Source organism: Aotus nancymaae, unplaced genomic scaffold (assembly GCF_030222135.1).
Source record: "Aotus nancymaae isolate 86718 unplaced genomic scaffold, 86718_ANA_hifiasm-v0.15.2.pri h1tg000040l, whole genome shotgun sequence".
Classification (NCBI taxonomy): Eukaryota; Metazoa; Chordata; class Mammalia; order Primates; family Aotidae; genus Aotus; species Aotus nancymaae.
Genome location: NW_026988454.1, coordinates 15,437,131 through 15,462,335, shown reverse-complemented (window position 1 = coordinate 15,462,335; position 25,205 = coordinate 15,437,131). Strand labels below are relative to the sequence as shown.

The 25,205-nt window shown below is 37.1% G+C and overlaps 1 protein-coding gene across 17 annotated transcripts in view; it reads right to left on the bottom strand.

Moving 5' to 3' along the window:
- Positions 1-25,205, bottom strand: part of SYNE1 (spectrin repeat containing nuclear envelope protein 1) — a 521,352-nt gene that overhangs the window by 331,256 nt on the left and 164,891 nt on the right. For all 17 annotated transcript variants that reach the window (XR_010336584.1, XM_064360559.1, XM_064360560.1 and 14 more), the window contains 12 exons: positions 24,886-25,029; positions 22,063-22,236; positions 18,941-19,099; positions 18,480-18,644; positions 16,710-16,844; positions 14,168-14,326; positions 13,748-13,956; positions 12,660-12,768; positions 10,512-10,676; positions 7,442-7,609; positions 5,401-5,571; positions 4,436-4,576 (listed from right to left, as the gene is read on the bottom strand). Coding sequence is in view for 16 of the 17 variants with exons in the window: in XM_064360559.1 (XP_064216629.1) it covers positions 4,436-4,576; positions 5,401-5,571; positions 7,442-7,609; positions 10,512-10,676; positions 12,660-12,768; positions 13,748-13,956; positions 14,168-14,326; positions 16,710-16,844; positions 18,480-18,644; positions 18,941-19,099; positions 22,063-22,236; positions 24,886-25,029 (1,899 nt within the window). In the remaining variant the exon portion in view is untranslated. The remainder of the gene's footprint in view (positions 1-4,435; positions 4,577-5,400; positions 5,572-7,441; positions 7,610-10,511; positions 10,677-12,659; positions 12,769-13,747; positions 13,957-14,167; positions 14,327-16,709; positions 16,845-18,479; positions 18,645-18,940; positions 19,100-22,062; positions 22,237-24,885; positions 25,030-25,205) is intronic.

The following is a 25,205-nucleotide window of genomic DNA, read 5'->3' as shown; positions in this document are numbered from 1 at the left end:
ATGCCTGCAGTCCCAGCTACTCAGGAGGCTGAGGTGAGAGGAGATAGAGGCCGCGGTGAGCAGACATAATGGCTATATTCCCACTACATTCCAGCCTGGGAAACAGAGCAAGACTTTGTCTCAGAGAGAGAGAGAAAGAAAGAAAGAGAGAGAGAAAGAGAGACAGAGAGAGAGAGAGAGAGAAAGTAACCAAACCATTTTGTTAACTAGTTCTCTGAAAAGAGCTATAATCTAATCTTAGTGTTGTTAAATCTTATTTATTACATATGTGGAAAGAAAATTTAAGTTTTGACTCAGTCAAGCTGGGGCTAGAATCCAGGATCACTAGTTGACTTTGGTGAATTATTTTCAGGCTCTTTCATGTAAAACGCAGATGATAACGCTTTTCTTGAAAGGTCACTGTTAGCATTCCATTAGCAATCTTACTTTTAAAGTGCCTAACACTCTGGCAGATATTGATTATTGGTTTTGGCAGATACTGATTATTGTTTTTTTTTTTTTTTTGAGACAGAGTCTCAGTCAGTCACCAGGTGCCAGGCTGGAGTGCAGTGGTGTGACCTTGGCTCACTGCAACCTCCACCTCCCGGGTTCAAGCAATTCTCCTGCCTCAGCCTCCCGAGTAGCTGGGACTACAGGTGCGCGCCACCACATCCAGCTAATTTTTTTGTATTTTTAGTGGAGACGGGGTTTCACCATGTTGGCCAGGATGGTCTCGATCTCTTGACCACGTGATCCGCCCGCCTTGGCCTCCCAAATTGCTAGGATTACAGGTGTGAGCCACCGTGCCCAGCCTGATTATTGTTTTTTATGTCTCTCATATAAAATTGAGAACAAATGATTTATTAAGCCCATATACTTATTTTCAATAATACTGAACTACTTTAATTGAAAAGTTGGTTTAGTATGTATAAGGCTGATAAATATTAGATGTTACCTGAATTTTGTCAGGTAAATATGTTGATACTGAATTAGAAAAGGTAAATCCAGTATAACCTGAAGTGAAGAAAATGTACTTGGTATCTCATTTCTTCTCATGTGAGAAAATCTCTCAGGAGGTTTATGTTTTGATCAACTCCCTTCTCCTAAATGAATAATGTAAAAATATAAGTATTTCTCAGAAGTCAGCTTTTCAGTAAGATCATCTCCTAGAATTATTACATAATACCATACAAGATAGAGTTACTACATATATTATTATATCTGCATGTTTAAAAAACTTAATGTTCTCATAGAAATATCATGATCTTGGCCAACAAATATCAACGTTGGCCGATATTGTGCTGCTGCACTCCAGCCTGGCTGACAGAGTGAGACTCTGTCTCAAAATTTTAAGAAGAAAAAAAAAAAATCAATGTTACTTCAGAGAACTACTTTGCAATTTAAGAGAGTAAAAATGAATAAGTACAACTTTCTTACAGTAAACTAAAATATGGTAGTTGCTGATGTCACAACATCTTTAGTTAAAAGAACCTACTGTTATTATATGTGAACTTACAGTCATTGTAGATTCAATTGTGAAGATTGCAAATCATCACGTGATCTCTTAGAATCCCATAAATATAATTAGAAGTGAAAAATAAAGTGTTTTCTTTCTGCTAGTGTTTCTCAGAACCCAGGAAAAACAAGGAAAAAGTAATGTTTGAAAATGCTTATATACATTCAATTTTAGAGCGTTGTGAGCTATGTATGGAAAAAGCACAATGCAGAGAAATCAAAAGAGCAGAATGATGTTGATAAAAAAAATTAAACAAAAACAGAATAACATTGTAAGTCCTTATCTCTACATTCTTAGAAAACATATGAGTGGCAGCAGTATGCATCTGGTAAAAATTGACTCACATTAGATTGATCTGAGATTAAACCCACTCATTAGCTGAGTGACCTTTGACCACATCTCTCTGAATTTTCACTGATTCATCAGTAAAGCCATACTTTATTTTGAAGATTAAACATAGTATTGCTATGAACACTCTATCGCACACACACCTGCACACAGAGGACACTCAAGTCTCTTACACAACCATTCCTTAGCACAACTACTCTAGGGCTATCAACTGGAATAAAGGTTTGTGACAACAAAGCAAAGTGAGCAAAGAACTAGAGGAGAACAATTACTCTAGATTGGTAGTGAACATAAGCAATTAGTAAAATGGCTCTGTTTTCTGAATGAAAAAATAATGTAGTGGTTAAAGGTGTGGGCCCTGGATGAAGACCTTCTGGATTGAAATCCCAACCTCATCATTTAGTAACCTGCAGATCTTGAGCGAGTTCATTACCAACTTTGTGCCTTATGTGTCCTTCTTTATACAACAGGATTGAGAATGATACCTATTTCTTAGGATTGTTTTGAGAATTAAAGGCGATGATAAACATCGAATGATTAAATTGGCATATTGTATGTGTTTGATAAATGTTACCTTATATTATTAGATCAATCCCAAAGTGTGGAAGATTATGGACAAATGAGAATTTGAATAACAAGACTCAAAAGATTACATTTGTTTCAATCTACAGGTACTTAAACTGATCCAAAGGGATTAGTGCAAATGGAATCATAGGGGATCAGAAACTCTGGATGGAACCTAGGCAGAAACATTTAGAAAACTAAACCCAATAAGTATCTTTGTATTCATAAAAGGCACCTGGTACATTTTTAATACATGAAATAATTTATTTATTTATTTTTTTACTAGAGATGAGGTATTGCTATGTTGACCAGGTTGGTCTCAACTCCTGGCCTCAAACAATCCTCCCATCTCAGCCTCCCAAAGTGCTAGGGTTACAGGCATGAGCCATTGTACCTGGCTAAATAATTTAAATTAAAAATTAAAATAATGTTCTATTAAATGGCTGATGAAAATTGTATAGACTTGAAAGAGTCTGTGGTCTTATAAAACTACAAACTCCTTAGTAAGTTTTTAGAAGAAACAAAAAATTAGCAGTATGAGAGAGAGTGAAGCCTTTTGCAGGTTAAGAAAACGGAAGCACAAAGGTTTTCTTGCTAAAGGCTAGGGAAGGGTGGGCGCAAGGCTCTCCTTTCTAAGACACCAGTTAACCCATTTTTCTACTAATTCAGTCTTTCTATAAACCCCAAAGAGGCACCATAGCAACTTAAAGGGCCTGTGCCTGTACAAATCTAATGCTTGGTACAAATTGATTGGTCTGCTTAGAATGTCCAGGGTATTTGAGCTTGTAGGATTGGGTTCACCAAGTACACTGTCTCTTTGACACCCCACTGGAGTCTCAAAATCACTACCTCCAAAATGAAGTTGGTCATCTTTTCCCATGAGATCTTTCACATTCCCCATCTCACTTCCATTGCCTCTGTCAGACCCAAAACCTTGGGTATCACCATTTTTGTCATTTACTCTATCTGGTTAGTTTCCCTATCTTCCTATGAACTCCACATCTTTTGCATCTGTTTCTGTGTATCAACTGCCAGCCCACCACCCTTATTTATGCCCATATTAACTTCAATATGCCCATATACAAGAACTTTCTAAATGGATCCCATGACCCCAGTCTTTCACACTTTCAGTCACTTTTCTACACCTGCCTAAAAATTCATCCAAAGACCAGCTCTGATCGTGTGGCTTTTCCTTATAAGCCTTCAATAGCTCTGGTTCCATGTTGCCTAGAGAGTAATGCTTTACATCTTCAAGACTCTGAAATATGGGCCAAATTTCCTATACAAATTCATTTCCCATTGTTCTCTTTTACAATATAGAATCCCTAATCAGAACACTTTTATGCCCTATGTCATTCCACCTTCCAAAGAATGTCTGTATTTTGCTCCAAACTCCACTTAGAAGTTTTACCTGCTCTTTAAGTTTCAGATAAAAAATATTATTGCCTCCATATTTTAAAAACTTTATACACATCTAGGCCGGGCGCGGTGGCTCAAGCCTGTAATCCCAGCACTTTGGGAGGCCGAGGCGGGTGGATCACGAGGTCGAGAGATCGAGACCATCCTGGTCAACATTGTGAAACCCCGTCTCTACTAATACAAAAAAATTAGCTGGGCACGGTGGCGCGTGCCTGTAATCCCAGCTACTCAGGAGGCTGAGGCAGGAGAATTGCCTGAACCCAGGAGGCGGAGGTTGCGGTGAGCCGAGATCGCGCCATTGCACTCCAGCCTGGGTAACAAGAGCGAGACTCCGTCTCAAAAAAAAAAAAAAAAAAAAAAAAAAAAAAAAAACTTTATACACATCTATTAGGGAACTAACCATTTTCCAATTTGATAAAATCTTTATTTTACTTCTTGATGTTTAATCTTACTTATGTTTTCATTCTCCAGTATGCTGAAAGAATGGGTCATCAATAAATAGTATTGATTAAATTAACAATAACAATAGTAATAATGGAAGAGAAAATATTTTGTTTTGTTTTGCTTTGTTGTTTTCTGAATACTGACTACTAAGGAGCCATAATATACCTTTGTTTGTTCCAATTCTGAAGATAAACTTTCCAAACTGCTAAAACTCAAGAAGCGTTCATGACTGGAACCTGTCTGAAAAAGATATCTTACTACTGTTTCTTTGTTTGTTTCAAATCGCTCCCATTTTCTTAATGTGACCTAAATTTGAAAAAAAAAAACAAAACAATAATTGGGTTACAAATATCACAAAATACTGTCACATATTCATTTATTTGCAAAACCTTCAACTTCCAGCGAATTCTCATTTTAAATTTCACACAGTCAAAATCAATGGAGGTGATTCTAGTATCTTCTATAAGAATTTCTTTTCCCTATGTCAATGTTTTCGTCTACAAAAAGAGAGGCCACATGGACTCTGATGATTTTTGAGTTATTTATCATTTGAAAAGTCTTAGAAATGTAAAAATATTACTTAAAATGTCGATAAGTGACCAAAAAAAAAAAAAGCCTCTCAATCTTTCTCAAACAAGAAAGGAAGCACAGGAGAAGGTAGGGAGAGGGATGAAGAGACGAAGAGAAAGGTGGCAAAAACTCAAAAACATTTTTAAAGGTAATGTGTCAACATCCTAATAAAGCATAAAGGTGGTATAAACGTGTGGCTGCAAGGCTTCCTGGAAAAGTGAAATGGTATGATCAAATTTCTGGATTCAGACAAGCGTGGATGAAAGCCTGGCTTTATTATTGATCAGTGCTGTGTGATACAGCACCAAGTCCTCCAACCCTTTCTTCTTAAGCATCCACACTAGCAAAGTGTGCTAATTCCGATACCCATCTCTAAGGCTGATGTGATGATTAAAAGATGATTCACGTACAGAATTTAACACAGGGCTGAAACATCAGAGACGGTAACAAAGGTTTGCCTGGGTGTTATGAGGCACAACCGAAAGTGAACACTGCTCAGCCAACCGGAAGTGAACACTGCCCAGCCTCTGTTTAAATGGCCCCTGACTTCCGGTTCCTACCTGGATACGGCGCTCCTGCCTCTCCCGGCTGCGCTCCAGGCCATCCAGGGTACTCTCCAGCTTCCGCAGCTCCTCACGGCTTCGGTCAGGCAGCCCACCTTCTCCCTGCTGCGCCTGCGCGATCTGCTCCTGCACATCTTTCTTCCTTGCTGAGATCCGCTTTGTCTTTTGCTGGAAGCATTTATTCAACAGATGGATATAAATTGTGCTCTCTAAACAGCTAAGTAGGGACATCAACACCCACACTTAACATAAATACAGAGAGGTGGGCCCGAAATATATTTTAAAGCTAAGATTAACAGTTGAAATGGTAGTCAGATGCTATCTTAGTCAAAGATAGACGTTATTTATAAATATTGTATGTTTTTAATGGTAAGCAACATAAATAATTTGGCTTTAGTGATTTGTGTGCCAATCTGGAGAACATTTAGCATTGTGTACAATACTCCAGGAAGAGTCTGGCAAAACAATTCGTTTGACATGATTATTCTTAAATAATTATTTTCTGCTTAAAAATACAAAGTCCCAACTCCAATTTAAAAAAATCATTTATTTTATTAAAATGCAAATATTAAGAGATCTATGGCCAGGCACGGTGCAGTGCCTCACACCTGTAATCCTAGCACTTTGGGAAGCCAAAGCCAGAGGATTGTTTGGGGCCAGAAGTTTGGAGCAGTCTGGGCAGCATAGCAAGACCCTGTTTCTACAAAAACATTTAAAAATTAGCCAAGTGTGGTGGTGCATGCCTGTGGTCCCAGCTACTTGGGTGGCTGAGGTGGGAGAGTCACTTGAATCCAGGAGTTCAAGGCTGCAGGGAACTATGATTGTGCCACTGCACTCCAGCCTGGGTGGCAGAGTGAGACCCTGTCTCCAAAAATAAATGAATAATATTTATTTTCTGAGTATATTCAGAACAGTTAATTTGCTGAGATTCTGAGGTGGGAAATTGTCTTAAAGTAAACTTTTTATTGAAGTATAATCTTCAAACAGAATAGTACACAAATCTCAGATATGCAGCTTATAAATTTTCACAAAGTAAATGTACCCATATAAAAAGTACCCAGCCTAAGAAATATGAGAAGTGTTTTAAAATATTAATATAAAATCTATAATCTTAAATTAATTGGACCTAAAGTAAATGGAAATCCAAACAACCATTTCACAATTATTGAGAACAATGTAACACCAAATATTAATTTTTCATACTCATAGGCTTTTTATAATTATTAAATCTAGAAAGCCTAAAGGAATTTTACACATACTTTTAATGCAATTCCATTTCTATATATTACAGAATATATATGTATACAGTATACACATAAACATATATAATTAGCTACAATTTTGCTACTGTGTATAAGGTTAGCTAGAATTTTTTCATTAAAATATTTTATTTGAATCAAATTTCCTTTTATATTGAGTTTAACAAGGTATATATATTCTTTATGAAAACATTTTTAATGTACACTAACAGACTATCAGAAATTAAGTTGATTAAAATAGTTTCTTATTAATATATGTATGAGATTTTCTTTATTTCTAATTCTAATCCTTTATCAGAGTGTACACTCCTGAAAGGTCTAGTACTTCAAATAAGTCATCATTTCCCAAACTAAAGTATGTTCAATGTTTAAGTTGAAGAGCAAGATTTTAACATAATGACAAAAGAACAGTGATCTCAAATATGAAGCAACTGGTCCATCTATGCCTTTCCTCTCTGTTTTGAAAAGGAGAATCTAGCAAGTTTTGTGCAGTTTTTCATAGCTAAATCAATTTTCTCTCCACAGTATTCCTCGAACTTTTTGATGTCATCAAGTCACTAGCTCTGGAAATTTGTGTTGCAGAATATCCTGAAATATTTAATATTTAACCAAGAGAGCAAAAACCAGAAGCGCCAAGTTCTTTTAACCATCCAACTGGTTCCTTCCTACTCCCCCCTCACACACTCCCTCAAGCCAGTAGTTATATTATTTATCTCTCTGGTTCTTTCAGTAGCAAATCAACTTTACATAATCTTATTGGAAGAAAGAGGCATTTTTACCTGGTGATGAAGAAGTAACTGCTGTGCTTCAAACAGATTTTCAGTATCCAAGATCTTCTCAGCTTGTTCCTGGGCTTCTTTAGAGCCAGAAATTAATTCTTCAAGAGAATTTTTCACTATTTCTTTGTACTGGACACAGTCCCCAAAGTTGCTTACCATCTTTTCCACCTAGATTTTCAGGAAAACAACAATAACACGTAAATCACATGCTACTTATTGAAAGTTGTGTAATTTTTTTGGTAAGGTATGATTGACCAATAAACATTGTATATATTTAAGGTATACTATGTGACTGTGAAATGATTCTCCAAATAAAGCTAATTAGCCTATCACCCACATATTTCTCCCTTTGTTTTTTTGTGAGAATACTTAAGGTCCACTCTTAGCAAGTTTCAAGTATACAAGAGGTAATATTAACTATAGTCACCACTAGTATATTAGACCCCAGAACTTACTCATCTTAGAACTTAATGTTTGAACCCTTTGATCAAAATTCCTCTGTTGAAGATCATGTTATCTTACATATTTTAGGAGTGTACATAAAGTCTACCTCAAACACTTGAAATGTAAACACAGATCTTTAAGTTGTATTCTTTCTCATACTATTCAGGCTTATTCTATTATTATTAAACTTCATAATCATTTATGGGGATTTCAGGCTTCATTCAATATGGCGCTCTGTGGCATATTAAAAATCCGTTCAACCTGGCAATCAAGGAAGGATAACAAAACTGCGTATATTATATATATGTTGCCTTCTAGGTCTCTTTAATTATAATTGCATGACTAAAACCTAATTACAAAAGTGCCTTACACTTATTTTCCTATTTGCCTTATTTAAAGCAAATAGGAAAACAATTGTAGAGTTGGAAAAGAGACTGAACGAGTATGTGTTAAAAATGTACTTCCAATATTCCTACGTAAAAATAAATACAACTGACAATTTTGTAGTCACCTAATGCATTTGATCCCTTATCATTTCCTAAAGTTTGAACTTCCTTTTCTAATTTCTAATTTCTGCTTCCTCTATTTCAGTTTTACCAACATCCTTTGTCCTTCGTCTTCATCACTAAGATCATCATTTTTACATATTATCATTTGTTTTCCACTGAAGCCTTCCAGTTTCTTCTTCTCTTATTCTACTTTTTTCTTTGACTCTCTTTTAATCTAAGTTTGTCCAAGGAGAGCAATCTGTTCTCCAAACAAGCAGCAATAAGACACTATGAAAACCGCAAACTCCACATCTCAGCAAAAATCAGCGTAAATCTGTTGAAATAAGTGACTCTTCACTGTATCTTGAGAATCTACCCACAGTCTTTTTTTTCTTACACTGGACAATTTTAAACACATTGTGTTCAACATTAATTTAAATACTAAATAAATTATTATCAAAGAAAGGCTGAATGTGCAATTCCATCACTTCATACAAATCCATCTGTAAACAAAATGTGTTTTTCTCCATTCCTCTCTTTTTGCTTTCACTAAGTAAGTGATCAAGTAGTGGAAAGGGGTATTAATATAATTTATACAGAGGTTTAAGGTAGATGAGTGCATAAAAAAATTAATGTCTGTGTGAACATTCGTTAGGGATAGATTCTTGATACACGTCCCAGGGGCAACATCATGAGAGAACTTGGAAGATAAAGCAAAAGTCCTTGGTAAATGTTAAGGAAACTACTAACTTCTAACTTTAAAGGCTGCCAATTGTTTTTTGTTTTTTTTTAAGTGGGAAAAAATATATTACAAGTTTGTGAATAACTAAAACTATTTGTTTGATCTTGGCTCAAAGATCACCTTCATATACGTTAACTTTTTAGAATGTTGTTTTACTTTTACTGTCACCAAAGGAGAGAAGGAAAGAGTAAAAGGGACAACTGTCAAAATTTCACCAAAAGTACAGTTGTGTCAACTGACTAAATTTGACTGTTGCATTGAAAGATGGATAATCAAAGGATTGAAACAGATTTTGTTCCAAAATTTGATTAATCATATAACTATTTTCAATTTGTCAAAAACTCACAAGGAAACTCTTATTTATATATAAAAAATTCTCACATAACTAAAATCACAAGCGGTTCAGAGTATTTTTGGCTTATGTAAATTCAGCACTAGAGTCTCAAGGAGATTTAAATGGATTGAAAACATAAAGGTTAACAGATTAGGAATCTCTATGGAGGATTTCGGATTTGCAGAATGAGAGCTTTGTGGTCATTTTGTTGTCATCCATTAGGCCATTTTTCCACGCAAGTTTATACTTAAATGATTTCAAGAAATACTTGTAAATACCTATTCTACTTTACATTCTTACATTATCTTCCAAAGCACAAACATAGATTTATACAAAAATCTGATCAGCAAAAATCTTTTTGCTGATGGTGGAAGTGGCCCTGCTGGAAATGAAGTAGATGGGTTTGTATTTTTTAATCTATAAAGGAAAATAGAAAAACATTAAAATGCATATCAAAACTTTAGAAAGATATGCATTTTACTGGCTTGCTGATTAAATGCTGAATATTTTATTAGTACTAGGAACCAGTTATTGAGCATTTACTCTGTTCCAGGAACTATGCTATGTGCTTTACATACATTATTGCATTTAATCAATGACACTGCCTTTTAGGGTGAGTATTTTTAACCCTGTTTTATAAGTAAGGAAATCAAGACTAAGATGTTAAGTAAGTTGGAGGTTATCTAGGAAGTAGGCTATCACATTTAAACTAACCCTGGATTTGTTTGACCCTAAGCCTTACTCTTAGCCTCAATGATATATCTTAAGCTGACCATAAAATAACAATTGCTTTCATAAGAGTAAAATGTGTGGATTTGATAAGTTTTACATTTCAGATATAGGTCATGAACCTGAAATAACATTTCCAATAGTGGCACAGATCATACATCAACCATCCTCTTCACCTTTCCCAACAAGCTTCATATAAAAAATCGTAACAACTATTCTGTTTCAACTATGGTTTCTTTATAAAATCACTTGCTAAAATACAACCAGAAGAAGGAGAACCTTCCAGATGCCTCACCCAGAACTGTTTGTTTAGAGTGTAAGTAAATGCTATACCTCTGACAGCAATGTCGAGAGAGCCTTGAACGAGCTGGATAATGTTGCCAGCTCATCTCCCTGCTTTTGGGCTTCATTCTCAGAAGAAACTTCAGTCAAAACTTTCAGCCTGGATTTCAGCCAGCTGAGGGTCTCGCCCCTTTTGGTAATACCATTTCTGATCTCCTGAAATGAGAGAACACTTTTGATGAACAAACTGCAATTATGAAATCATAACTTCCCAGCAATAAAAGACCCTGCCTAAGAAAGCTTGCAGATGCAGCAGAATAGAGCCAGACATCCATTCACCAATACAGTGCCTGTTTATTTTACTTTTTGTACATATTTTTAACAAAAATCCACAAGTGCTTGAAAGAAAACTGTTGTCTATGCCAAAAAAATCAACTTCATGATTAGATCGGTTAGATACTTATAGATATCTATATCTAAGTATGTCCCTGGTACTTGTAGCAAGAATCTATCTCTAATGAATGTTCACACAGACATTAATTTTTGACACATTCATCTACCTGAGATATCTATAAGTATCTAACCAATCAATCTAATTACGAAGTTGATTTTCAGTTGATTATAAAAATATTCTGGAAAATTATGAGATGCCAAAATTGGCAACCATAACATATATACACTTTGTTATCTCACTTCCTGTGAGCTGGAAAGAAGATGGTATTTTGCAAAAAAGAATGAAAGTTTTTTTTTTTTCAATCAGCTGATTTATTTCATTGAGGAGTCTACCTGTTGAATATTGTTATGGATGCTCTAAAGATTTATCTTAACTTCAACTTACATTTTCTGCTTCATTTTTATTAGCTTTTAGAAGCCAATATCCCATATAGCAAGAAGCATAAATGGAAGCACAGCTCTGATTTAGGAAGGGAGGCTTTATTGACAAGAAAATGCTAGAAAGACTCCAGGATTCAGGTCTTGCAGGGTTGCTGACTGAGGGAGTAGTGACAAGACCAGCCAGTCCTCCCTACAGAAGCTCTGAGGTGGCTGGGGAACAGGGGTCTCCAACCAGGGCCACTCCAGAGATTTGCTGGAGTACACACGAGCCAGGAAATTGTTAGTTCCAGACACCAGTGAGCTCTTCATTCTAGGATATAACTTTTTTTGTACTATAAAGGCAACCAGTAACAAATGTCGATATCCTTCCATATGTATATCATGACATTATCGATCACCACTAGTATTTGAGGGGATTGTATAATTCAACTGAAAAAGAAAAGGGCCAGGCACAGTGACTCACACCTGTAATCCTAGCACTTTGGGAGGCTGATGGGGGCAGATCTCTTGAGCCCAGGAGTTTGAGACTAGCCTGAGCAACGTGGCAAAACCCTGTCTCTACAAAAATTACCAATGTTAGCCAGGCATGGTAGCATATGACTATAGTCACAGCTACTCAAGAGGCTGAGGTGGGAGGATTGCTTAAGCCCAGGAGGTCGAATCTGCAGTGAGCTGTGAAGGTGCCACTGAACTCCAACCTGGGTACAGAGACCCTGTGTCAAAAAAAAATAAGGAACTCAGAGGACAGGAACAGAAAGGAAATACATTCTATGACTTACAAGGGTTAAAAATGTTGAAAGATGAAGATTTTTCACAATATTATGTGTCTAAGAGTGAGAGAGTGCCATTGACAGAATGCAAACTGTGTTTGAGCCTGAGGCTCTGTGGCCCTGACGGGGTTTCTCAGGCTGTATCCGCACTTACAGAGGCTGAAATGAACAAATACAGCCTAATGTCAATAGAAAGGATGCCCAGAGACCTTGCCTAACTCCCTGATTTTTCTGTGGCCTGGCTTTTGCATGGCTGAAAATGTATTGTATAAAAGCATACAGTGTTCTTGTTTTCCATGATGATTCTTACATCTCTGCTGGGTTATACACCCATGCATGCAATTTTCCACTCAGGACTCCCCATTAGTTAAAGATCCATTTGTGGCACCATGGAGCATGACTAATTCTCAAAGCTACCAAGAATTCAATAGGATAAAACTCTTCAATTCTCCAGAGTAATATGAGGAAACTTATTTTAAAGTTAATTTCAAGAACTTTTTTCCAGAAAGAACAAAGGAGACAACTGTTAGATTGTCTAACATTATTTTTCCATTATGGGAAGATTTCCTCTAGCAAATAGTGGCCCTGGACTTACTTCAACAGCACATTTAACCTCTCCATGGTTGGCAGTATCGATGGCCTCACCCTTGATCCCCTTTAATTGTGTCTCCTTTGTAGATATCCAAGATGAGAACTCGGAGAATCTGAAATCACACAAGCGTTTTCTTATTAAAGGTAGAAAATACCAGAACGATTAGAATTGTTTTCTATTTTAAATTCATTCATGGAAATTTAATAATTAAGCAATTACCAAATTGATTAACAACTTTTCTGGAAACTGTTCCTTCAACATGAAGCTCATGTTAAAGGACAGGGGTGGCCGCCTCTGTACTCAGTCACTAGAAGCAGGGTGGTGGGGGAGCTCAGCTGAGGAAAAAGGTGTGTTCTAGGGACTGAGCACCTGAAGGTAGAAAGAGACCACTTGAGGTCTGGCCTCATGTGTCCCCACCAGGGTGAGACACTAACCTATAGAGGCAGAAGCCACCCTTATGGGATATGAGGTGATATGGTGTGTCTGTATCCCCACCCAAATCTCATCTTGAACTTAGTTCCCATAATCCCCACATGCCATGAGAGGGACCTGTGGGGAGGTAATTGAATTGTGGGGGCAGTTACCCTCCTGCTGTTATTCTCATGATAATGAGTGAGTTTTCACAAGATCTGATGGTTTCATAAGGGGCTTTCCCCACTTTTTCTCTGTACTCCCCTTCCTGCCATCATGTGAAGAAGGACATGTTTGCTTCCTTTTCTGGCATGATTATAAGTTTCCTGAGACCTCCCCAGCCATGCTGATCTCTGAATCAATTAAACCTCTTTTCTTTATAAATTACCCAGTCTCAGTTATGTCTTTATTAGCAGTGTGAGGACAAACTAATACATGAGGCTACTGGGGAGAAAGGGATTGGCAAACTTTGCCTCAAAGAGATAACATCTGGGTCACTTGGAAAAAAGGTGCCTCACCCTGATTCTCACTAAAACCCATTCTTTTTATTAAACAAAAGATTTTTGTACAAGAATATGAGCTCAAAATATGAAATATGTTATTTCTTGTTTTGTCGTGATCTCTGAACTAACAGAACTATGTTCAACTCTACCCCTCTCTGGAGACCATTCCGAGGCTACCTGCTCGTGTAGTCCTTCCACTTGTCTGGGTCTTCCACGAGCTTCCTGTAGGTGCTGTCAATGGCAGCTCTGAGCTCTTTAAGAGTCGCATGACAGGTTCCAGGTGTGTCCCTTACTGGGTCCCGGACTGGGAGTTTCACACAGAGTTCCTCGATGAGCTGTAACCTTTTCTCACAGAGATGATGAGGACCTTTGTCACTGAAGAAAACCTAACACATAATAAATGTTTTTATAATCCCTATGAGAAGCCACATAGTACTTTTACATTTTCACAGAAAAACCAAAGGAAGATTCCCATGCAGACTACCAAGGTAGGATAATTAAGCTATTTTTTCATATCCAAACCAAAATATCAGCAATATCCTTTATGGAACAGTGTGACTTGACATGGCTATTGACATTGTGGTGTGGGAGACGTACCCTGTGCTCTTTAATTATCTTTTCACTGCCTTCCTGGGGCACCAGCTTGGTCTCTCGATCCAGCTCAGCTCTGCATTCTTCTATAGAGGCTAAGAACCTATTCTTCTCCACATCGATCTTCAGATGAAGCAAATGATAAGGGGCTTCTCCTTGAAGATCCTACATTCCATAGGAAGATTCAGAAAATTAGGATGATGCTCCCAGTTATGTACATTCCCAATTGAAGTGGCAAAAAAAATCCATAACATATTTCTTTTAGGGCCAGTGTGACTGAATCACTGCTTTCCACACCTGGTCTCTCACTACTCTGTATTTTTCCAAGTATTGGGACCACAGTGAATCTTTTCATCCTGCTATGGGTTAGGTATTTTCTCAATAATTACTTGATTTAATTCTCACAGTAGCCTTGCACAGTATTTTTTTTTTTTTTTTTTTGAGATGGAGTCTCACTCTGTTGCTCAGGCTAGAGTACAGTGGTGTGATCTTGGCTCACTGCAATCTCTGCATCCTGGATTCAGAAGATTCTCCTTTCTCAGCCTTCTGAGTTAGCTGGGACTATAGGCGGTATCGCCACACCTGGCCAATATTTGTATTTTTAGTTGAGACGGGTTTTCACCATGTTGGTCAGGCTAGCTTTGAACTCCTGACTTCAGGTGATCTGTCCATCTCAGCCTCCCAAAGTGCTGGGATTACAGGCGTGAGCTACCACATCTGTCTGGCCCTGCACGGTATTCATGTTCTTATTTTATAGATTACATCATTAAGGCTCAGGGGTAGTACAAAAGCTAAGATTTTACCTTGGATTTAAATCATACCCTCCTCCCTGCATGTGTCACTTTTGATTTTGTCAATGATCTTGTGAGGCAGGAGGGTCAGATATTATACCCAGTTCAGAAAGGAAGAATAGAAGAAAACCTTATTATTTAAAAAATGTTTTAAAAAGAAAGAAAAGAAAAAAAAAAAAACAATAGCTCAGGCTGCTGACCACCTGCCACATCCTCTTTTCCTTAGATCATACATTGAGAAACAAGCAAGCAAGCACTCAAACAATACATAACATTTCATGTTCTATTTAATTATAAACATAAGCTTCATCATTACTTTTAGACCCATAGTTAATTTTAACTAACTTCTATCCTATGGCATTTTAAAGGATTACCCTTGAAAGAGAATACTGAAATGACTGATGAGAAAAATGAGGTGGGGCTATGGAAAGCCCCACCTAGACTAAATCCTACAGAGTTTTGTGTGTGTGTGTGTGTGTGTGTGTGTGTGTGTAATAAAATACAACCTTCAGTTATAGTCTTTATTCCATAATACATTTATAATATGATATGCTTCAAAGACATCTAACAAAGCTTAGATTTCTTTAAGAATCCTTCTTTTTTAATGAGACACTTGAATTTTCAAATTTAGCAATTAGTAAGTAAAAAGGATATTTCTTTAACTGTGTTTTTCTTGTGCACAGGGATAATTATTTAGCTTATGTTACTGAGATTTTAAAAATCCACAAAGTGAGGCAGCCTGATGGAGTTTCAGCTGCCAATCTTCTGAACCCAAAACTCCTCCATATAATGCACACGAAGTATCACCTCAAGACAGCACATGCTCACCTACAGCTGGAGCTGTCTTCTTTCTGTCTACCTCAGGGAAGACAACCTTCCATGGGTCTCCATTATGCTACAGCTACTTCCAGAATCTGGCGTGCCAACTGAAGTTGGCCTCCACGGGACAGACCCAGCCTTATCTCCCATGGTTCTTCCACAGCCCAGGACACACAAGTCAGACGGACTCCCATGGGTCCCTGTGTCCTCCCTGAACACTCTCCTGCTTTCTCTCTTCTGTGCTGCTGTGTCACCCCCTGCCTACTCTCATTTCTATTTCTTTAAAGTTCTAGCTCACACTAGTTACTTGATTCACTGTTTTCCAACCTCCAAGTGGGTCCACTTCCCTCTTTCAAAGCTTTCATAAATATATGCACTTTTATATATATATAATATATAATATGCATATATTATACTTGTATTATTTGCAACTAATTATCTCCTTTTCTGAACTCTTAAGCTCTTGGCGGGGCTAGAGGAGTATGCTTTGTTCATCACTGAATTCTTAACTAAGAAATGTTTTCATTTATATTTTTTGATCATAGCTATCTCAACTAGATGGTAAAATCTTTGGGGGCAGAAACTATATGTTTTATGATTTCAGTAGGTATACCCAACAAGATTTATTCAGCAGAGAGGAGTTTATGAAATGTTGCTTGAATAAGTTAAACGTCCTTGTCACCCCAGCTTAAAAATAATCAGAAAACCAAAAAGAATGCTCAAGGATACAATTAATGCTGATAACAAATAGGAATAACACAATTCTATCATATATTATCAAGTTTTATTTAAGTCCAGTTTTTTGATTTTTTAAATGAGGGAAATAGTTACAGTGACTTTCCATGAGTTTCTTAATTTCTCTTACATTTAGACCTTAACACGCTCAAGCTTCTCCCTTCATTGAGGATGCACGGTGTCTCCGGTCTGTCCTGACTCACCTTCCATTGTTTGTGGAGCTTTCGAACAGCTTCCTGCAGCCCCTGCTGCTCCTGCTCTGGGAGGATGTCGGTGAGTTCATCACAAGCTTTCAGGAAGGCATTGAGTACCCTCTGATCCAGCTGACTGAAAAACTCCTGACATGGTGGGGGAAAGTGGGTTAAGAGTGTAGCATCAGACATGATCATGCCTCTAAACAGCCACTAAACAAGCCTCTTTGCCAGCTGCTGCCCTCTTCAAAACTTCCAGGCACCCACTATTGTTTTTTAAGAATGAATTATGTGCACCTATAGTTATTAATCAGAAGCCATCACATCTGAAATTCTACTGGCATTTTTTATTTTTTAGAAAAATTCTTTGTGGTTCTCAAGTTTGGTAGAATATTTCAAAAGGAGTATCGCATCTTCCAAGGGGAGATGCCAAAACCTTGATTCTATAGTGATAGAGCTTTGGGTCCCCTTTGGTGAAGTTAGAAAAACAGAACGGAAGACAGGATTAAGCCTCATAATTCCTCATTCCCCAACCTCAGTGCTTCAGGGACTGATGCTTCATCATGAGCCACTATGACATTCACACATGTGCACAGAGAAGCACACATGTCCACACATAGGCACACATGCTACGCACCACATTGTGTTCCTCTTCAAACTTTTATGTTGAAGCCCTATCTACAAATGTGATGGTATTTGGAGATGGGGACTTTGGGACGTAATGAGGTTCAGATGATGTCATGGGGTTGGAGTCCTCATGATGGGATTAGTGCCCTTATGAGGAGAAACACCAGAAATCTTGCTAGTTGTCTCTCTCTGCCATGTGAGGGCACAGGGTAGCCACCTGCAAGCCAGAAAGAGGGCCCTCCCCAGAACTCTACCATACTGGCACCTAATCTCAGACTTCCCTTCTCCAGAACTGTGAGAGTGTAAGTTTCTGTTGCTTTCGTCACCCATCTATGCTATTTTGCTATGGCTGCCAAGCAGATGAAGACAATACACATGTACATACTACCCATGACTGAGTCTCACACAGTCTCAGGAGTAGGCATGCGGAATTCTTTTATAAAAATGGTAATTCAGAAAGAAAAGTACCATACTGTAGAGGTGAATAAACTGAATGAGATGTTTTGTGTTTTGCAGTTGTAGACATTAACCCTAAATCTAGCCTGCTGAATCACAAATCATTTGAGAGTGTGGTTTATACAAATAACCACTGAAATGTCAGGAAAGATAAACTACACGTTCTCAGAGTGATGGTTATTTCTGTATATTGTTCATGAACATTATGAATAATGTTCTCAACATTCATATTTAAATAATAAACATGAAGATGGCTTTACAATACTGGGACAAGTTGTGTGTCAGCTACCAGACTTCAAGTGACACAGTATCTATACTATGATATGGTGGATGTACAAAATGAGCACAAAGGACTTAGCCAGTCACCTCGAGATATCTATTTAAAAGAATCTTTAGTTATAGAAGAATCTGTAAGCTAAATAACAAATTAGTGATTTGGAGAACTTGAATTATCCTGTGACTCTCCACTATTCCAGGAGCGTAAGAATGGCCAATGACAAGTCAGCTCACCGACTACTCCTGAAGTTCTTTTTGCCCACCAAATCTATGGGTCTCATATCTAAAAAGTCTCTGCTTCCCTGACTCATCTGCCCACTCCCCTTCTGTATCAGATCAGCGTGCCTTTTTTAAGGTTTTCACCCAAGGTCATTTCATTTGCCCATGTATTCAGGTCAAGTGCCCCCTAAAGGGAGGACTCACGGTGTGTCTCCGCAGGAGCTCCTCCGGATCTCCCTTTTCCTCCAGGCCCTCTTGAGCAATCCGCAGCACCTTCTCCAACTCTGCCCGAGATTCCTCAAACTTCTTCATCAAGCGACTGTTGGTTTCCACATGCTTCTTCCAATCTCCGGTTTTCTTTACCATACTCTTGATGTAAAAAACAATCATAATGTGATGCTACGTTCTCATTACTGAAAGCATCATTTTGTTAGAGAGTATTATTGATTTAAACAGCATTTGGAAAAGAGACATTTCATCATGATGGGAATAATTCACTCTTTTCAATATTAATTAACGTTAGAAAAAACAAGTGGGACAATGATTGGTTTCCAGACACCACCAGGGAAGACATTCTAGTAAGACCAAAAGCATGAGTGAGGGTTTCTTGTCTTCAATCTGCATTTTCTCCAGCTCACAACTCTAAAGCAGGGAAAGCAAATTACCTGAAAAGCAACATGAACATCTGCAATCTGTCTCTGCAGCCTCGTCTGATCAAAATGCTTTAACACGTTGCTCAACGTCACAAACTTTTGAACACTTTGACTGCCTTTCTCAATAAGTGTCAAGGTTTTCTTGCAGTTATCTTGACAAGCTAACAGTTCCTATGAGGAAAGGAAGCCCCACAACAATGTTATTTACAAGACAGAATGAGGGAGAAAGAAAGAGAGTGACCATTACAGGTAATAAGAACAACACCATATAGCTTTTAGGCTTCTAATCAGTGATGAGCAAAACCAAAAGTACAGTGGAACATTTCAAAAGATCTCAATTATTTCTTTCCTTTTTTTTTTTTTTTTGAGATGGAGTCTTGCTCTGTCATCAGTCTGGAGTGCAGTGGTGCGATCTCAGCTCACTGCAACCTCCACCTCCTGGGCTCAAGTGATTCTCCTGCCTCCCGAGTAGCTGGGACTACAGGTGCATGCTACCATGCCCAGCTCATTTTTGTACTTTTAGTAGAGACGGGGTTTCACCATGTTGGCCAGGATAGTCTCGATCTCTTAACCTCGTGATCTGCTCACCTTGGCCTCCCAAAGTGCTGGGATTACAGGCATGCACCACCGCACCTGGCCAAAAGATCTCAATTTTAAACAATCACTGAAGTCAGTGCTTTATTATATAAGGCATTTAAATGTTACACAGAGTTTTTCGAGATTTTTCAATATCTCATGTACATTTTATTATCACTAAGAAAATGACAGAGCATCAAAAGTTATTTGTCTAGGTCTGCATTCCTCTAGCAAGGTGATAGGCCTGTGGTTTATTGAGAGAAAAATAATGAAATCAATCAATACAGATCAGGTTTTAATGTGACTAAACAAATTAAGCATCAATGCATACTCACTTTGCTGAAAGAGATGCACTAAATATGTATTTCATATATCCTAAATTTATAATATTTGAAGATGTACATACAACCTATTAGTCTTAGTAATGAAATGGTAGGGTTCAGATCCTAATTTTAAAAAGGCAGCAGACCCACACCTAAGGAAAACTTGCAGCTGTCATACATTTGCAGGACAAGATGCAATGGTGACGTACAGACACTTTCACCTCTGACCTGTGGCCTGCAATTGTGATTTTGGCAGTAGACAGCATGGAAATCACTGAGTCCAGCACAAGGTAGAGAGTCACTTTTTGACCTGAATTACACCATTTGCATTTCAGTATCCTCAACTGCTTTGAAAAAATATTTCAAACTCCTCATTTGGATGCCATTTTGGATATCCAGATGCAAATATCAAGGGTATGGCTTTTTGTTTGTTTGGGCAAAATAAAATAAGGACGTACTTTTTCCTTTTGAAGACTTAGGCAATAAAAGGGTAAAATAAGTTGAAAATGTGTTATAAATTTTTATTATTAATAATGCTATGAATGTTATTTTAATTATGGAAAGATTATTTAATGACAATACAAATTTAGAAATGTAGGCAATGTCACCATGTCTAAAGATGAATGATAATCTCTATCCAATACAATGAGAATGCAGTTTGGTGGTATAATCACTGTGGCTTTATTATGGATAATAATAATAATATTATCAGTCATATAGCACCACTTATTACATGCTAATCACATTATGGAGTATCTAATGTAATATCTGCAACAAGCTTTAAACTCAGGCATTGTAGCCTTCATCTTAAGGTGAGAAAGTTAAAGATAATCAAAGCTTCCTAATTTGCAAGATTAGACATAAGATCGGAATATCTGTCAGACTCATTCCAGACGCTCTTGGCTCTTTCTACTAATGATGCTACCTTCCTCCCATGAATCTATTTCAATTAATGCAGTGGCAAACCTTTTGTACATTAGTTTCTCACTCCTCTGATGGATAGGTTCATTTATAAATAAACCAAATAAGTCAATTAACTACAACACTCAGTAGAAGACTACTATGCATACAATCTGTTTACTAAAAATGAGACAAAGAAAAATGATTATCACATCAAACACATTTCCAGAGATTCATGGTTGTTTAAACTGTCCTATTCCAAATGGCAAAGAAAAGCTCTCATAAGACAGAGGTTATATATACTAGATGGAAATGGAAAGAAATTGTTTTTATTATATATATGTAAATATATATTGAAATTATCTATCTAGCTATCAATCATCTATATTTTTTTCAAAGTATCAAGAAATGAAGGCACATATGGAATTGACCATTTTGTTAATCAGTGAGGCAGGAAGTAATGCCTAAAGCTATGTGTGGGAAGCAACAGTAAATGATTTTCCAAAAGAAAGTTGATATAAGAATGAAAATATCATATATGCATATACGATACAAATATTTATATGTTTAATATAAATATTCTTTTTATATATGTTTTATATATAATTTTTATATATTTATCTTTTAGATATTTAATATATAGAGACAGTATATTTATTTAATTTTCTTATAGTGTCTTTCTACTAGCAAAGCAAGGAATCATGTTTCATGAACAAAGTCCATAAAAAGTTTAATATAAATAACTTCTCATTAGTATTTTTAAAAGGATAGACTATATGTAGTCTATCGCTAGTAGACACTGTAAGAAAATTAAATAAATACAAAGCAGAGAAATAACAGAAAGTCCTTTGATTATGGGTACCCTTAATGTTTGAAGTTAAGAGTAGCAGATGTGGCTCCATCTCTATAACACATCCCTTGTTTCACAGAGACATAGTGAACTTTGCACCTTGCATACTTGGTGTTCAGGATGCATGACTTACGCGTGCACACAGCAGATGTTTATAAATAGCTTGCTGAGTATAGAAAGGAGAACTGGGTGCTCAACACAAACCATTTTTCCTAATTTTGCTCAACTCAATGAATTTACTGATTCAGATGAATACAGCCTGGTTTGCACCTGAGTCCAGCTAGACTGGTCCCTGGAAACAGTTCCCATAGCCCCTCTATCGACAGTGAATCATCTTTGGACAAGACATGTATTTTTGTTTTGAGTTAGTAGTACTATTCTAGAAAAATGTTTCTCATCCTAACTGAATTTCTATTACTGTAAGCAACACCCTGGTCTTGTTACATGTTTTAAAATAATTGTCTCCTGAAAGGGATTGTTCTCACCTGATGCTTTTGTTTAAAAAGAGCACTAGATTGTGCCTCATGCTCAAGAACTGTGATAATTTCACTGATTTTCTCAAGTGAGTCATAAAAGGACGTCATCTGCTTTTCTAATTCCTCCAACGGAATCAACAGCTGCTGACACTCATAAAGGAGTGGGGAGTAACATTCTTTGACCTTTAAAAACACAAAGACAAAAATTCCATGAAAGACCATTAAGTGCCACTAGCTCAGGGAATGTTCATAGCTCTGAGGAACATTTTCTTTAGTGACATGATCATTTGGTGCTTACAAATATCTAAAGACATTTCTTTAATGATATTTCCTCTATATTGTTAAATTTTGCTGTGAAAATAATAGTGCTGTATCACCGTGACAAATAAATGGCTACTGAGTTTTCTCATGAAAATTCATCTAAATCGTCCATCTGGATAGCACTTTCTCATCTAAATGATTGTTTTTAGTGAGCCAGATGGCATCAAATTGTGCTTCATAAACCATGCAACTCATTTTTACTTGGGTCTTGAAATCTGACCTAAGACAGTCACGAATTATTATCACATTATCTAGACCAACCTGTGTCTTCCAGCTTTAGTTTCAAGGTTGCCTACTTGAACCCTTGACTGCAGATGAACTTATAAACCTGTCGACTCATTCTTCCCAAAAAGGCCTGTGCTTCCCTCCCTCCCACCAGCTCCATGCTTTGTTGCTCCCTGCTTATCAACAACCTACTCATCCCAAGCACTAATGTCACACCAATTTTCTCATGAAGGTTCCCATGCTAGAGGAGGGCTCTGTAGTCTGAACTGATGCAGCCCTTATCTGTCACTTGTCTTTTAAAATATGTTTTAGTTTATAGACCTGCATTGTCTTAAAGATGAGGCTGTAAGCTCTTGGAAATCAAGAGCTTCAGAAGGTGTCTATCCTGTCATCCTCCAAGGACTTCCCATCTCTTCTCATACTTTCAGATAACCAGGGAAAGGAAATTAATCAGTATTTGTTAGTAGGTCATTCTTTGTTTTTCATGTAGTATAAAGACAATAATGGTCCAACCATATGAGGCATATTCCGAAAATAATTCTTGAGGAAAGTGGGGTAGGATAACATTTTGCTCTACTGTCACATATAATTATATATGAAGAAATGTTTTTATGTTCTTGGATATATATGCCTGAAGTATACACTAATCAAAAGAAAGTCATCTTGCTGCTGCAACAAGACTCTGGTATAAATACCTTGAACAAAACTGAGAGAGTCTACTAATGTGTATACAAATCAGTGTGTTTTATTGATCCTTCCTGGGTGCAAGAGAAAACCTGTCAAGATGCTGCATCTGAAAGAGTAAAGAAGCAAACGACAATTTCCTTTCTCAGGGGTTTCCCTGAACACCTAAACATGGCTCAGGCTAAGATGTGCAAGCCCAGCTATGGCTCTGAAAGCTGCTGGGAAGTTATCCAATTGAAAATGTTGACTTCAAATTGTACTCATTGTTTAGCAGATTTTGCTAGTAGCCAATATTATCATTACTGTCCATTACTTTAAATTATAAATAATTCTAACTTGAATGCTAAAATAAAACAAACTGAATATAAACATTCTCATAGATACCAGATTGACAGATAAAATTTTCTCTTTTTTATGGTCACTATTTTTTCTATTTTAGTTTTTTGAACGCATTCTTTTTCAGTAATTCCCTACCACTGATTTCACAAAGGTTATTCTCTTCCTTTCTACCTTTCTTTCATATTTAACAAGGTCTTCTACTTCACTTCTACTTTGTTTTCCCATTCTTCATTTTAAAATGTTTCCATTCATTTATTATAATCACTTCTCTCTTTTATTGGAAATTAATTACCTGATCTAGGTGGACTTTGCAAACAATACCATCCTTTGAAATTCAAATTTGGATGGACAACAAATCTCAATGGAACTTCCAAAGCTCTTAAGGAAAAATCACCCAATAGAATAGAAAATGCTTATGGCTAGTGCTTACATCCATCTAGTTCCCATACAGAAAATGTATAAATTTATATATTCTTTTTTTTTTTTTTGAGACAGAGTCTCACTCTGTCACCCAGGCTGGAGTGCAATAGTGCGATCTTGGCTTACTGCAACCTCCACCTCCCGGTTTCAAGCAATTCTCCTGCCTCAGACTTCTGAGTAGCTGGGATTACAGGCACACACCACCACACCCAGCTAATTTTTGTATTTTGAGTAGATGGGGTTTCCCCATGTTGGTCAGTCTGGTCTCAAACTCCTGACCTCATGATGCATCCTCTTTAGCCTCCCAAAGTGCTGAGATTATATGCGTGAGACACCACATGCAGCCTAAATGTATATATTCTAAGCCTAAGGTGAGCTCCATGAGATAGAAGGGCAGAATTTCCACTGCTTTGTGGCTATGCTTGCAGAAAATGTCACAGGTAAGCTTGGAGTGGAAATATATCAAACAAATCTCAATAAATTCTCAGTTAAGTTTATGGTCCCTCTTCTTTCTCCTCCTCATCCTTTTTCTCTTTATCTCTCTTTCTCTCTCTTCATTTTATCACATGTAACTGTTCCCCAAAAGTATCTATCTTTCTATTAAAATATAGCTATAACACTTCTAAATTTAATTTAGATTTAAATTTAAAGGTAATACTTGGTATCAGCATCATAGTTTTTTTTTTTTTAATTCATGAAAAAGTTACTAAATCAAGAATCCCAATTAGAAACAAAAACACTGTTAACAAGTTAACAATTTGCCTGTGGGGAGAGGGCGTAGCAAGCAAGCTGAAGGCACTGTTGGTGTCATACAGACTATTAAGCATTAAATTATTTTCGCACCTTGGTTAGCTGCTCTTTGAGCTTTGACATGGTTGCAAACATTTCCTTTCCTTCTTCTTGGGGGCTTTCTTTGGTAATGAGGTGTGCTGTCTTTGTAATTATCTTGTATTGGGCATCCATCACAGGCACCCTCTGCTCAATATCCTGCATGAATCATTGAAACAGCCAGATTCACATATGACACATTTCCTCTTAATTTCAGGATTCCATAGAAGGCAGAACAAAAATCAATATGCACCGTATAAAATCCAATACTTACACTAAACTTTTGATGGTTCCAGTTTTTGCTTCCCTTCATTACTAATAAATATTGGTAATAT